The sequence below is a fragment of the Crinia signifera genome, chromosome 1 (genome assembly GCF_055691185.1).
Source record: "Crinia signifera chromosome 1, ASM5569118v1, whole genome shotgun sequence".
Classification (NCBI taxonomy): domain Eukaryota; kingdom Metazoa; phylum Chordata; class Amphibia; order Anura; family Myobatrachidae; genus Crinia; species Crinia signifera.
In genome coordinates this window covers 249453882-249470354 of record NC_139217.1, presented here as the reverse complement: position 1 = coordinate 249470354, position 16473 = coordinate 249453882, and the positions used below count along the sequence as shown (strand labels likewise).

The window sequence follows — 16473 nt, the reverse complement described above, 5'->3', positions numbered from 1 at the left end:
CCATGTTGACCTTTCTCCACGTCGACCTAATGGTGTCGATCCAGTGTTTGTCGACCAACTTCTTGTAGACCTAATGATCCCTACCCGACTGTTTAGCATGACAGCAGCAACAGTGAAGGAGGACACATCTGTACTTCCTTTAAATGACAACAAACAGCAGAAAATGCTGCATCAGTGACACCTACTATTGGCAGAGAAGCTTGGTGGTGGCAGTTGTTACTTGAAAACATGGATAAACTGTGATTGATTTTAAGAAAAATGTTAAATATGTAAATTCTTTTTTCTACTTGAAATTGATATGGACTCTGCAACAGAATAAGGTTGGGGACTTATTTTGTTATATTTATTCAGTTAACCTTGGTAAAGATTTATAGGCTATATATAGTATTTAGTAAGAATACAGCTACACATTTTCTACAGCATAGCGAGAACTAGGTGAGAGAAATCTGTCAAGACAACAGCTGCAACCTTTAACAATAAACATTATACAGAACATTATGAAATCCTCCATATCCATATTAAAAACATCTTATGTACTATAGCTATCAATCCATTTCTTCAGAAAATAAAAGTTGTATTATGATTGGTTGTTATGGGCAACTGCGTGAATTCACTGTGCAGTAATATTCATAAATGTTCTCCTGAGAGTTTAGTGAATCATTTTATCCATAAGTAAATACAAAGTACTGAACGCCTATTTGATGTTATATTTAAACTTAAATATAAATGATGGACTAGCAACACATTAAAAGCATTGCATGTTTTTTATGTCAATACAATGTATTTCCAACACATTTTCATTAACATAAGCAGCAAATCATGTTTCTTATAAAGATAAGCAATATTTCTATTTAAAAAAAACCTGCTAGTTTTAGGCCCACTATCGTCCTATGACCCATTGCAATAGGACAAATATATTGAGCATAGCTACATAGACATCCACTCCTACGGTACTTATTTTACCGTAGTGTAATAATGGCGCATCATCACCCCCTTTCCCCACCAATTTCATTAGGAAGAATGCTGGAGCCTGGTATTTGTTGTTGTTTTTTTTAACCCTGGATGATAGATGGACCAAGACTACATATGTGTGGTGTGTATTAAATGTATACATTATTGCAGTGTGTGTGTTTTAGGTATTGGTTCTGTTGTGCAACTACAAGAGCCAGCAGGCCCATTAATGCACCACATGCAGGGGAGGCTTGCTGAGACTTGTTGTTCCACAACAGAACCCAATATTTCTTCAATTTTTAACTATTTTAACACCATAAGCCCGCCACCCACAGCCCAGGGGAGCTAGAACAGGCCCGGGCTGACTGGCTATGATGTTTGAACTTTGGCCAGGCGACCTTATGTAAAACATGTTCCCCAGCTGTGACTGTTTGAGCTTTGAGCTGGTTTACAAAATACAGGGGACTGGTGGGGGGACTGTCCACCATTTTTTTTATTTATTTATTTATTTTTCCTGTCTTTTACACTGACTGATCTGACTGATCCATGCGATACTGGCATGTTGTACGTTTTTTGCCGGTAAACTCGGCAGCCAAATATGAATCACTTCACCAAATACGAATCCGGAGAATATGGCCGCTTTGTCATTTTGCTGTATTCTCCATTCGTCCGGTTGTACTCGTGCGTACATGGGATCAGCCGTAATCCGCCTTCTTAGTAAATTTTCCCCTACAGTATGTGTTTTACAATTAGTATACAAAGCACAGTAAATTATATAATGCCAATAAAATGAAGGTGCCCATACATTTATACGAGGTATTGTATGCCTTCCTCGTACGTGATAACCCATCAACTGCCCACCGGGAAACTGTCAAGGTTCCTAGATGGCAGGATCGCATAAGATACATCGAACAAAGCCTTAGTTTAAGTCTTTGTTTTGTAAATGAGGCAGTTAAAAGCAAGATGCAAAAGCACACATAGTGCAATCAAAACCCCCTCAACCGATTTTCACAGTGTCCTCCTGAAGGAAAAGTTTGTGGGGACATTATGTGCAGCTTCTATACATTGCCAAGACAGGTGCGGCTTCCATACCGTGCCAAGACAGGTTGAGGGCAGCCCATCAGTTTACGAATGCTGTGCATGCCCTCAGGGGTTGAGACGTGATGTGTAGCCACACCACCAACATGAGTAATGGGGTGTGGTAATACAAGGCCATGGCCTCTTAATCATCGCTCATGCACATGGTTCTCAACCCTTCTTCCCAAATGTTGGGATGTTTGTTCGCAATAGTCATCCTCCATAGTTACTATTTACTGTTACAGCAATGCATTAAAGTCTTTTATTCACACAAAACATTAATTTTAAATAGGACTTTACCAATATTACTGTAGTATTCATCTGACAATAGTTACTGGATCTCTCTAGGAAGCTTCTACTGTTATTTTAAGATTATCACAATAAACTGAAGCCAATAACAAAGTACTGTACTTTGGGCCTGATGCTGGTCGACTTGCTTAGCAGCGTACATTTGCTGCTTAGGCTCACTGCTTTAACGAACCGAAATATATTTATTCAATTTATTTGTCACCGGTGTGCTGCTCTGGGCTTTTTGGCTTATGCTGATTTTTTTGAGTGACCCTGCACCTACTATAGCAACAGGGTCTACCAATATACAGAGACGCCTCGACGATGACTTGGAGGGAAAATCATAAATTTATCCATATATATGTAACCAATATCTCTAAATTCTATTATCTTGTAGTGTTTAAGACTGGTTATTGATGCCATTCAGTGTGCTGTAGGGAAATTATGTAGTTTACTTCTTATGGTACTGTATAGGCTGGAGGGAAGCATTCTCTACCTACCTTCCAGCCTGCAGCAAATCAGTGAATGGCTGGCAACATACTATTGGTGGATGAATGGAGCTATCTACCAATCAGAGTCCTGGAAGAAATTCACTTAGAAAGCATGTAGAAAGACACACGGAGCAAATAGACACTGTATAAAATAGGCCTCATGTAGAGTTTGACATAAATGCAAGTTGCAACCGTTTTAACTACAAATTTCTCTTTTTAGTTTAGTACAGTACTTACATACTGTATATATATATATATATATATATATATATATATATATATATATATATATATATATATATATATATATATTTGTTTTGGCTTTTAAAGTATAATTTTTTAGATGCAGGAAGTGGAGCTACATGTTTGCAGTTTACAAGCCTCGACTTGATTGATTGTTATATGGCCAGTGATCTGGCATAGGAAATTCATTTCAACGGCTTGTCATCTAAAACAATAAGACTGCCCTGAAGCTGAAAACTGGAAACTTAAAAATATATTTGAGCTATTAATACAAAGGTTGGTGGAAGTTTACAACAGACTACAAATAAAAAAGGGAAGATGTGAATGGTTCCATTATGTTAGCCATTGATAGTAAAATGGAAAATGCTAATACAGTGTATAAAGGCAATTAAGGGTGTAATTGCATTTATACTTTATGCTTGGAATTCTGAGAGGTATAGTCTAAATTTTAATCAGTTGCAGTCAAAGGCATTGAGAGGGTGTGCAAGCTAATAAAAAATCCCCATGGCATTAGTCTTTATGCGATCCTGTTGTGTCAAAGTGGCACAGCCTTGCCCTCAAAATGGTATGACACTCCCTTTTTAACAGGTGGCCTATCAGGTAAGGAGGGTGCCAATATTCCCAATGGAGAGCGAGCAAGTCTAGAGTTGCTGCCACATCCCATAGAACAGGAGCGTGATAAAACTTTTGGCAGCCCTGGGAGTAGTTACTGTCTTCTTCATGTACGTAAGTCAAAAATTGGTATATAAATTAAATAAAGAAATGTCACTGCATTCCCGTTACATTGGTAAATGGCCCTTTTCCTTTTTAATTTTTTTTCTACAGTACTGTACATTGCACTGCTTGTCACCATACATCTGGTAGGTACCATGGAGTCAATGAATGACAGCAGGCAAAAACTCTATACACTGTAATATAACATTTCTTTATGTGTCAAATTAAGAGCTTCTTTTTTTCATATATTTTAAATTGCTGTTATTATGTTTAGTAATATTCATTATTATTATTATTTTATTTATAGAGCGCAGTTTCTCCAAAAAGGTGATTAACATACATCAAAACAATGCACATAATACAGAAGAATTAAGTAATACAGCAATAGATGGGCCAAATACACATACAAAATAAAACTTTGAGCACACATTTAGAATAATACAAAATGGGTGCATTCATTTTGTGTAAGAACTTCCACAGATTTTGTATTCCAACCTCACAAGCTACCATGTAAGGCAGACATCTTGGGAGCATTGAACAGGATTACCCTGGGTGGAGTAGGTTACCCCAGAAGCAATAACCAAATATGGGTAGTTGCAGAATCCTAACGCTCAGAGTAGGGTAAATAAAACCCTCAGATTGATGTATTTTTTTATCCCATGAACAAGAGAAACAGATGATGGTGCTATGTTTTTTCAAACTATTCAGAATAATTTTGTATCAAATTCTAATAATGTTAAAATAGATTCCGATCTAAAGAAGTGATACTGATATAGGTGAGTGTTCCCTAGAAATACGTTGTTCCATTAAAAGATTAGTATTTTCTGATTATCTGCAATACAAGACAAACAAGTGTACACTAGTTTGAAAGATTGCACATCATGGTTTTAAAGTTATCCTACTAAGCCAGAAGCAGAGTTGACCTCAAGAGCATAAATACTATCAATGTCCTTAATGCCTGATCAGATGCTGTCTGGGTTCCTTTCCTGATGACTGACATTTTACGTACAGCATTGTACAAACTACAGTAACTGTAGTAAAATAGACTGTTCATTTATCAGGCCATAATATTCAGTACATGTTGTAGGAACTAACCATTTATCTTGTAATAGCAAGATATGTATCAAATGAATTTTTTTTTTTTTTTTAGGAATGCAAAAATTGTGTCAGAAACAGTCAAGGGTGCATAAGAAGGGCAGAGGAAAAGTATGGGCGACTTTGAGCTGAAAGTCGCTCAAAACACCCAGTTTGAGCGGCTTTCAGCTCAAAGTCGCTCATCATCGCCGGGAAAGCCTGGTTATACCAGCAGATGAGCGGTTTTCAGGATGGCTTTGCATAGCTCTGCCCTATGCAAAGCCGTCCTCCCCCCTCCATCAGCACCGGGAAAGCCGCTCAGTGTGTATGCACTGAGCAGCTTTCCCCACAGTGATGATTGGCATCATCGCTGTCCATACATGCTGGGCATAGTCACCCAGTGTGTATGGACCTTAAGTCTGACCTTGTGGAAAATTATCTGGTTAACTCTGATCCTAAATTACAAACGAAAAAACTTTTTAAAGCTTAAGAAGCTTATAGGGACTAACTCAGTTATAGTTGTTCTTGCGATTTTTGGTCCTCTTTTGCTGCTCCACTGGGGTGTGCTGGGTGATTGTTTTGCCTCTTCTAATCTATATTAGCTTCTCCATGCTCCTCCTCCCTTCTTCTTGTCTAAATTAGCTCCTCCCTGCATGCACCTGTGATGGACAAATTCATTGATTTGACCAACTACAATTGTGTCAGTGGAAAAAATGTCCATTCCAAAATATTTGTAGGGGACCAGCAATGCCACTGGAGGTTTCCCAGGGAAACATTTTTGCTTTTGCTTCCCACTCAGCTCAGAAGAGGCATCCACTCTTTTACGAACAGAGATGGGAAATTAAGGGGAAAAGGGATTTTGGACTTAGCTGCGTCTGACAGGCAGGTCGCGGCCCCCTGCCCTGGTCCTCTGGATGCAGGCTGGGACTTGGGAAACTGGACCCTGGAACGGCCATGAGAGACCAGGGTGACTGGTGGGCAGTCTGGGAACTGCGGGAGTGACGACTTGGGATGTTGACAGGGATGTAGATGTGGTAGGTACTCAGGTGTATTGGCTGGATACGACAAAGATGGAATAGTCTCTATGGAGCACAATAGCTGTAAGTCAACCCGGGTGTTGACGGGGACTGTCGACAGGATCAGGACAAGATGGTATAAGTCTCTGATGATGGTAGCTGGCGTGAGAGCCAGAGAGGTGCTCAGCGAGACACCTGATACTCGACTGCAGGGATGGTATTGCAGGAGTCTTCTGGAGATGATAAGAACCAGGTAAGTAAAGCAGCTGGGAGAAACGCTGGAGACTGAGACACAGGAGAACCTGGAGAACTCTGGAACAGGTAAAGCAATTGTTCAAGGCAAGGAAGGAAGGCTCAGGGCCTGAGCTATATCCCCCTTGCCGGTTTGTGATTGGCTGCCAGACGCAGCACCAATCAACACTGAAGAAAGACAGGCACACCTGATTATTGCACAGGTGTGTGTGGTTCAAGGGTCAGGCTGATGGTCAGCGGGATTGGTCAACCTAGTCAGGTGAGCAGAAGTGTCATGGCGGAATCCATGCCGTCCGGAGCCAGCATGTCAGCGTGTCGGCGACAAGGGACAACGCCGGTCACCCGCGGCCTTACAGGGGACATCGCGCCAAGCACCAGCACCGACCAGGGACCTTAACCGCAGCGCAGACCATCGGGAAGGCAAAGACCGCGGTCTCAAATGGGGATGCTTACTGGGGTTTGTGAAAAAAGTAGCCTCCAAGGGGGTTTAGCGTGTCCTAGTAAATTAGTTACAAAGCATATATTATTTTTCTATAATAAACAGAACTCTTAATATGAGTATATGATAGAAAAGCTGCCTATGGTAAAGATAACATTGAAGAAAAAATGGAAATGTATCCCCTTTTTTCATAATTTCTTCATAACATAGACTCCTGTCAGGGATTTTTGCAATTGACGCCATTGCCCAGGAGATGGCACCATCTGTGTCCCATACTGTAGCATTTGAATTTGGCTTGCAGGATGCCTTAGACAGCACCCTGATACTGTATCTGTAGCACTGCTACAGAGCTGCTCAGACCACCCTTTGAAGAAATGACTGGCACTACTGTAAACCCTCTTACAAGTGAACTATTCTACATGATGTCATCATGTCACATCATGTATTACCAACTGAAGTGTCCATACCACTTCTTCAAAATTGGCTTTTAGGTTTATTTAAAACCTATATCAAATAAAGTTTTTTTTATATATATATATATATATATATATATACACACATATATATATATATATATATATATATATATATATATATATATAAATATATATATATAGAAGTGGTATAGAATAAGTGTCACTCCAGGGGACTTTTTCAAAAGGCTTTATATATAAAGCCTTTTGAAAAAGTCCCCTGGAGTGACAAATAATTCTATACCACTTCTACAAACTTTGGAAGTTGGCACCCGGGGCAGTTGCCTACAGGAAACCTGAGTGCCGGTTCTCTTGCTCTTTGTATATGTATATATATATATATATATATATATATATTTTTTTTTTTTTTTTTTTTTTTCAATACAACCAACAATAGATAGAATCAGTGATGAATTTCCCACTAGGCACAAGCGGCATGTGTCTATGGAAGTCCCCTGTGCTGTTTCGTCTGCAGATAAATTCTTATTTAACTCCCATGATCAGCATGCCACAAGTTTGTTCCCAATCTAGGGAGCTGGCACCCTCTGTGCCTAAGGCATGACCAATGCAATACATTTTTTTTGGTTTACTGGGAAGTCTGCCAGTATTTAAAAAAAAGCAATCTTTTAAAAGACATAACCAGATTGCTTTTTCCTTTTAAATGGGTGTAGCTTTAAAAATAATGGTCCTGCGCCCTAGAATTCCCACACAGCCTGTAGCTTGCAGACTATTGTATATGCTCCACAGTATGACTTTTAATATTTTTCCATTATTCACTTTTTTTACAATATGGTATATGCTATAACGTATTATACGTTATTAAGATAGCAATATCATTCCATATAGCTTATTAATACAAAGTTTTTATGCACAGTCTGATTGGTTGGTACATTATTTCTCTCATCCTCATCTCTCTCCAAGCTTTGATAAATGTCCGCCTCTGTCTCTCTGCAGTTTAGACCCTCAGCCTGAGAGTACATACTGTATAAGGAACATGGAGCACAGTTGTTCTCTGAACTGTGTCTTATAGAACTTTAGAATTGTACCCAAAGTACTTTCTCATTTGAAGTGTTCAGTTAGATTTGACAGAAACCGTCCTTGTCATCTAATGCATGAGAAGTATTGGACATTCCGATCTAGCATTCAATGGAGATATGTACAAAAAACTTTCTTTGGGAACTACATATACTGTAAGATAGAAGATACAATTTTCTTACAAAATAATTTTCAGAAATGCAATAAATTAAACCAAATGCTTTCTGTTCCTCATGATTCATTCAAAACCAAATTCCAAACATGAAATCCCATTAAATCTGGCTTCTGTGGAGATGCCAGAGGAATGCCATCTAAATCAGATGAATGAATCAACAGTTGCACATGAATCAATTGAACATCTCCAGTACTGGACTATGGGCCTGATTCGGTCCCTGATGTTCTACTGTGAATCTACGGCATGAGCGATTATCAGACTACTGCACATGCGCATGAATCATAAGGGGGCATGCCCGAGGACTCCCTGCAATGAAAGCCAGCATCAACTTTTCTCCGCTGGCCATACGCAGGGTGATTGACAGGCAGATGCCATTTTGTGGTGGTACTCAGCCATTTGAAGGGAGTGTTAAGGCAAACCACAGAAGGACCCAGACGTTTTTAGCATGGTCCTCTGACGTCAGCTCCGGCCCTGATCAGCCACTTTCATCGTAGCCGCCGAGTAAGTCCCCAATTTGTTTGTAGATACTGTATTTGCAGCCTTAAACATGGGTGGGATTACACTCTGGTGCAGTGGTGGCTATGTGAACACAGGGCTCTGCTTTTAAGCAGCTCTGCGATAGGATCTGAATCAGGCCCCACAGTACATGAAACAAGAGTAGTGTAGAACTTGGGAACTGACTCCAATAATATTGTGTTAAAAATGACAGAGGCTGTTGAACTGTGCAGCCTGGACTGTGGTTAAAAACTTATCAGGACTCTATTTGGACTTTTCATAAATTTAATATTAAACCATTCTATCGTGGTTTCCAGGAGATAGTCAATAGGTCAATGACATAAGGTCGACCTTGACAAGGTAGACATAGACAAAGGATTGACACAAACAAAAGGTTGACATGACAATGGTCAATAAATGGAAAGGCTGACGTAACTTTTTCATACTTTAACATTCATATGGACTCCAAACGGGAAGGGTAAAGCATGGCGAGCGAAGAAAGCCATGTAAAGGGAAGTGGTAAACTAATTTGGGGTCCATATGATGACATCTATTGACACAAAATATTTTTTAAAGAGTAATGTTGACTTTTTCATGTGTTGACCATTGCCATGTAATGTTTCGATTGTGTCAACCTTTAGTTTATGTTGACCTTGTCCATGTTAACCATTTGGTATCGACCTATTGACTGTCAACCCTTTGTGACATAATCCCTGTTGTATCTTTATCTCTGTGTTTGGAGAAATGATCATGTTGCATGCTCATAGGGGGTTATTCTGGTTCACTCCTTCTGGCAAATTCCTACTCAAATGGACAAAACCATGTGCACTGCAGGTGGGGTAGATGTTACTTGTGTGGAAAGAGTTAGATTTGGGTGGGGTTTCACTTCAAAGTGAGATCTATATTGCAGTGTAAAAATAAGGCAGTCAGTATTTACCCTGCACAGATACAAAATAACTCACCCAAATCTAATTCTCTCTGCACATTTTACATCTGCCCCCCTGCAGTGCACATGGTTTTGTCCATCTAAGAAGGAATTTGCCAGATGGAGTGTACCAGAATAACCCCCATAGTATTCCTGTAATATCTGGCGGTAATATAATTTGTAACTTCATGAATTTATAGAAAGCCTGGACTTGGGGACTTTGTGAGCTTCACAAAGCCCCGAACTCCATGCTTCATACCATGGGTATAATGGTTTCAATTTATTTTCTAAATATATAATTTCATATTTTTTTTCTTTTCTCATTAACACTGGTATTAAACAATACAAAAAGATAATTATCTACTACCCTGGGGTTCTTTGTGTGCAGACTATTCTAATTGTTGCTCTTTGGTATATTTCTCCTGGGAAAGAATATCAATGAAGTTTAATTTTCTCAATTTCTATGCTACCTTCCTCATTCTAGATTGATGAAGGCCAAAATTGTAGCAGCCTTTCAGTGTCATTAATGAAAACAATGTTTGTGAAGTCCTCTTAAATCTGTTTAGACCACAGGATAATTCATTTCCACAAACCCGAAAAGAGTAGACTGGCAAGAAAAGGCCGGGGGCGTCTGTATTACATGGAAAGGGCCAAGAAATTCAAGGTAAGTTGTAATCTCCTATATACTGTATAATATTTCAACTCTAATAAAGCTAAAGAGACAGTAAATATGGGAGAAAGGTTTTCTTTTAGTATTATTTTTATTGATAGAACTTAGATGGCCAGATCCCATTTTAGGTTACATTAATGCAGGGATACAGAAATGGTAAATTATTTACAAGCTTCCTTGCACAATAGCTGTGTTCGTTCTAAAAGGCTGGAGTGAATGTAAGATGCACTGTCAGAGGGCTTCAAAGACAGATGATGAGATCTCTGCTGTGGCATATAACATGCCTCTGGGGCCTGGAGACAACATTGATTAGTGCACCAAGGAGGTCAAGTGTCTCATAAAACCCCTAGTTGAGGAGGGAATATTCATGATACAATTCAAGCACAGTCTGTGTCCACCCTTTCTTAATGTTTACTATTAAATATCTAATCAATTCAGCACAATGCAGCTCAATCAGGGCAAACGAAATGAGTCCTAGAGTATGTGCAATTTGTAGTTTATTGGTCAATGTGAGGATTTGTCTTAATTGCACATATAATATTACATTACACTTTAGAGCCTGTTTTTTAGTCATAAGAATTTCCACCTAAAAGACATTATTTTTGAATAGTCATCAACTTGTTATCAGTGATTTTATCTGTCTTTTCTTGTAGGTCACTGCTTTTCTAACTACGGTACTATACCTACCAAACGTTTTATATGTATATGCTAATCTAAATAGTGATTTAGATTCAATTAAAATGTTTTGCATAAATCTATATGAGAATATTGACTGTTGAGCCTGGCCCTTGTAATGATTGCTGAGCCTGGACCTCATAATGACTACTGAGACTGGCCCAAGGACTGATTCTGACTCTGACACAGACAAACACTCTGTACTACGGACCAGTGGTGGAACTTGTGGGTTGTTGGCTCAGGTGCACAAATATCATTTAGGCCCCCCTCCTACACCCCAACCCAAGATTACAATATGCACCACGGCAGTGGGTGACAGAGAGAGGCAGTAGGTGGCAGAGTGTGACAGGGAAAAACAGTGGCTGATAGGAAGAGGGTAACAGGGGCAGTAGTGTGCCACTTAGTCCTCAGGGGCCCCAGTGTACTGCACATGCTGCAGCAGTGGTAGTTCTGCCTCTAGTATAGACACAAATGGCAAGTTGTTGCATACAGTGCATGTGCAGAGGCGGAGTTATCAATGTTTGCATATAGCCACCCTATTTTGAGTCCTATTATGCGTCAGACGGAAATTGCATGGATCTCCCTTTCTGTGAAATTGAGCATTTCGAGGTGGTCAACAGTAGAAACTCGCAGTACCACCCTGCTGGAATATCATGGATGTGTTTTTAAAGCAATTCTGAGTGTATAAGAAAGGGAAGCCTGTTTCAAACAGATCACTTGCACCTAGTATACTAATAATGATGGCTGGTGTACATTAAAAACCATTTGGCAGAATGGCTCTTCATTTGCACACATATGAACCCCTGCCTTAGCCCCAAGTTTTCTCACATTAGCATAAGTTACATAAGTAATGTAAATCAGTCTTCCAACAGCCACTAGTAAGCAAGTAATCCTCATATACTTTAGGTGTGCAGGACTACTGTACCTATCAGAGGCATAGGATATTATGTAGTGAGTGAGTACTACTACCTTATGCATACCGGTAGTGTACATGTATCTTGCATGTAAACTCTATGCGCTTGCACAGAGTGAATACACACATATGCATCTATGCAGATTATGCAATTATGCTACTTACACCCTGTCTGAAGCATCTCTGGTGGGATGGGTTCAGAAAGAGTCAGTGCAACCCATCAGAGAAGCACATACTGTATTTGCCGGTTAAGTGTAGCAGCTGCAATAAGGTACAGTAGGTACAGGTACATGCTATGCTACCGTAATGGTGATAACTTTTCATAAAAAAGATACATATGCTGCTGTTATAGAAGGAAATGATGTTGTTATTTTTATATATTTATTTCTTATAGATTCATTTATGCTCATTTTTCCAACAATTCGACATCAACTTCATAATGTATAATGTAATTACACTTGACTAAAACTTTAAGTTGCATTTTATATTCAGCTTATTTAAAAAAAGAAATGACTGAAAAGATTCCCTCCTTTAACCTTCAACTGTCCCTTGGCATAAATCAATGGAAATAAAAGTCATTTTAACCACAGTTCACTGAGTTTTAATCATTTTCTTTATCGATATAGCTGTTTTCTAAGTGAAGGGTTTGACAAATGGTTTTATCTGGAGTCTGCTTAATGGATCCAATCCTATTTCAGGTTTTGCAAGATTGTTTTTCTACAGTCAGCAGATCTTAATTAATCCATTTATCCTAATTGTTAAAAAAAAGGATTTGCACAAATCATTATTTCATGTACCCAAAATACTGCAGTGCACAATTTGACACTGCACCCAAGACATAAGTGGAAACAGCCATATCTATGGCACAATGAGTTTGCTGCTGAAAAAGCTGCAGTGAGTGATTGTCCAGGGAAGTGCTGGTGCTCTTGGCAGAAAAGAAGGTGCTAATTACCACAGTGGAATACCATTTTCAAGCAAATACATAATTTTCTAAATTACCAACTGCCCGTTTAACACAAAGATGGACTTGTATGTTGCTTTCCCTTATAACAATTAAGACTTGGCTACAAAAGGGTCACGTCATAATTTAATTAAAATACATCTTACTAAAGCTCAATTAAACATTTGACAGGCACTTTTAGGAAGTAAGCAGTCTACTGACTTAATGCCATGTATACAATACAGCTACATAGTCATTTGTGAAGTTTGATAAGCAAATGAGATGGGTGATATTTATGTGCCAAAGACAATATTAAACACTTTGTACAATAAACATGTACAGTAAATTCAGAACTATAGTATAACATTATTCACACTATGTTGGTACTTGGAAAGTAACGTATATTTTACACATTGCAAATTTTTGCTAGCTTATCTCTGTTGTTTTTGATCATTTTTAGCATAATGTAATATCGACTATGTAAAATAAAAAATGTATATTATATTTAATCAAAGGACCAGTGCAATGCATGATATAAGATAATAGTGATAAAAGTAGAATACAATGTGTGAATGGAATCAGAATTACCTAGTGATTTGATTATTGATAAAATATTCTAAAAATATTTTTAACTTACTCAAATGTTTTGCTTCTGGCTATTCAGGTGGTGACTCTGGCATTTTACCTCATGGTGCAGAGATATACAAGAGAATGGGAGGAGCTTCGGAAATTGACGCATTGTACTTAAGTTTCTGACATACTGTATAGGGGAATAGGAGATGCATGCACTTACCTCCCAATGCTTGCTTCATAACAAAATCCATACTGATGGCTTTTGATTCCTTCCACTTAGTTTAATTTATATATTACATGCAATACTATCAGGTAAGCTTGTGTGTTCTAGTGTTCTAGCCTGCAATACATGAAAAAATACATACTTTCAAATATTTTAGTTTACAAGTAAAGCAAAAACAAGAATTTTGTTGCTTTCACTATAACTAGCCACATCTGTTTGAAATATTGATCATTGAAAAGCTCCCGTGTCTGAAAGAAGTCTAAAATTTTGGTGCAGGATATATTGAATGCATGGCTCAGCAATTTTTTTTAAACATACATTACTAATACAAAATAAAGTATTTAAAATGTATCAAGAAATCAATTAAAGCTTAACATCACAGAAAAAAATCCATAAATGTGCACTTCAAAAAAATAGTTTGTTTCAAATTTGATTCGATACTTGAAAATATAGCGTATGGATAGATGCATAGAAACTGTGTGATATGTACAAAAAGTATTTATATCATAAAATCACAAACATTAGTCTGCTGCCACTTACACCTCTGTAATCTGTAATCTTTTAGGTGTGCTTTGTCTGCTGGACAGCACTGTGTACAGTGTCTGCTGGGAAGTGTCTGAAGGGACATTTGAAGGTGATGTGTCCTGCTTCAATTTATATGCTGAAGTCACTAGATTTATCTAACACAAAACACTTTTCTGAGGTTAATTGACAGTTAAAAGCTTAAGAAAATGGAAAAATATAATAAAAAGAAACAGAAGCACGCCTTTTCACCTCATAGAGGTCAAATGCAAGTCATGTTGCAAACAGAAGCACAGACATCCCATAGAAATATTACAATGCAGCTTTTTGTTGCCAGTTATCACCCCAGTTCATATAAAGCATACAGTACATAAACAAAATATGGTATTAAAGATGATGCCTCACACTTTTCAGTCTTTGTTGACAGCCAATATACCAAAATAATAAGTAACAAAACAGCAAATCACTCTTTTTGCAGTGTGTGTTCCGCCTCACTGCACAACCTAGTGGGCTGCAACAAATGATATCCCAGAAAAGTCCTACTCCTGCACTGCAGGTGATAAGAATTGTCATTTTCTCTATATACCACAGCTTGATGCCTCCCTCTGCTGGTACTTCAAAGACTGTCAAATTATGACTCATTTAATATCCTAAAAAGCAACCTTATTTCACATTTGCACCTATTTGCATGGGGAGTTTGGAATGGGTGACTGTGACCAAAAAAAAAAAAAGTTAAATGCAGGCTGCAGATACTGCAGACCTCTTACAGGCATATTATATTTACATACAGTAGAAATGCTGATAGGTGAAACATTAAAAAAAAAACTTCACAAGTGTCTGTCCTGTATCATTTAGATGCCTAATGCTATCACAGCTGATGCTGCATACCCAGCACTGCCCTGCTTGTCAATAAATCTTAACCCCGCTCTCACAGACAGCACATGCTGCAATGTACAGTATTGTATTCAGGGAAAAAGGATGTATCAGCAGAAAAAAAAAGAGAAATTAGGTAGGATAACAAGCCAAGCGGGGACACTGACAGAAGAACACAAGCTATGCAAAGGCTGTGCCTGTTATTACATGACTAGCATTGCATGGAACAAATTAAAATAGCTGGAGAACCTTGTTATCGTTAAGGCTGCAGAAAAGACGGATTCAGCACTAAGCAAGACGGGACAGCTCCCTACACCTATGACTGCCTGGGATGTGCAAAGTAAGGAGTATAGACAAATGGAAATGATTAGTCTGTACCTTCTCTTCTTGAGCAGAAACGAGATCCTGCAGTTTGCCTGTCCTTTCAGTAACAACTCTGCACCATGGAAGGAAAAGCTCGCCCCCCTCCCCCTAGAGTATCATTTTTTTTCTTCTGTAGCACAGTCTCCTCCTCCCTTAGTCCATGTGTGCTCTCAACAAGAACTGCAGCCGCTGCTGAAGGGCATTTAGGGAAGAGATGGCTTCATGAAGTTACTGTATATATACTGCTTAATAATGGCCAGAAATCACAAGGACATATGGAGAGGGCACAATTGGGACATGGAATTAAAAGAAGGAACGCTGGCATAGAGACAAGAGACAGCAATGAAAGGAGAACATCAATAACCTTCCTTTTTTTCACCCATACATCCTTTTTTTTATCACAGGATTTCCGGGCCATCCCACTTAGAGCAATATTTATTTGATCCCTCCTTCTGAGCATTTCATTTACTAGACTATACTGCTTCTTTTTTTCTCAAATATGCTGCATGTAAATATTTTCTGTGTCACTGTGTAGTGCAGAGATAAATTACAGGTATAGTGCCCATTCCTCTTTTCCTTTGGAATCAGTAAAAATGCAGTGTGATGTCTGGAAGGGATTTTACCACCTTCTATTTTTATACACAGGCATAGCACTTGCAAAGCTTTGATTACTGGGTGCACAACAGAAAGATCTAACTGTTAATGCATCAAGGCTGTGTACTCTCAGTTAGTGCAGGACATACAGAACAGGCTAGTGTACTTGTAGTTAATGCTGAATAGGCTAGTCATATACTGAAAAAAGCTGACAAATCTATCATTCCTGCAACATTTTCCCAATGGAAAAATCCAAACACGCTGTATCAGTTTTTGTGTACTTGTCATGATATGTCTTGTGTAAACTATATGTCCACCATACTGTATGTTACTGTATGTGTTACATCATACTTTCCACTTGTAAAAGGATTAGATAAAAAACTGAATAGTCCAACTCCAGAACATTGGATGGACCAGCACACTGCAGCGACTTTTGCCTCTGAGGAATTTGTAGCACGTGTACCCATCCATCCTTGACT

At 38.6% G+C, this 16473-nt stretch overlaps 1 protein-coding gene across 3 annotated transcripts in view; it reads right to left on the bottom strand.

The window, feature by feature from the left end:
• Positions 1-15700, bottom strand: part of CPLX1 (complexin 1) — a 170779-nt gene extending 155079 nt beyond the window's left edge. Inside the window, exons 1-2 of one of the 3 annotated variants that reach the window (XM_083179968.1) lie at positions 15416-15700; positions 13640-13759 (exon numbers count right to left, since the gene is read on the bottom strand). In XM_083179968.1, coding sequence (XP_083036094.1) covers positions 13640-13670 — 31 coding nt within the window. In that variant the 5' untranslated portion in view covers positions 13671-13759; positions 15416-15700. Of the gene's footprint in view, positions 1-13483; positions 13581-13639; positions 13760-14569; positions 14711-15415 lie in introns of those variants that run through there. The other 2 variants (XM_083179976.1, XM_083179982.1) reach the window with 2 other exon arrangements.
• Positions 15701-16473: the final 773 nt, after the last annotated feature.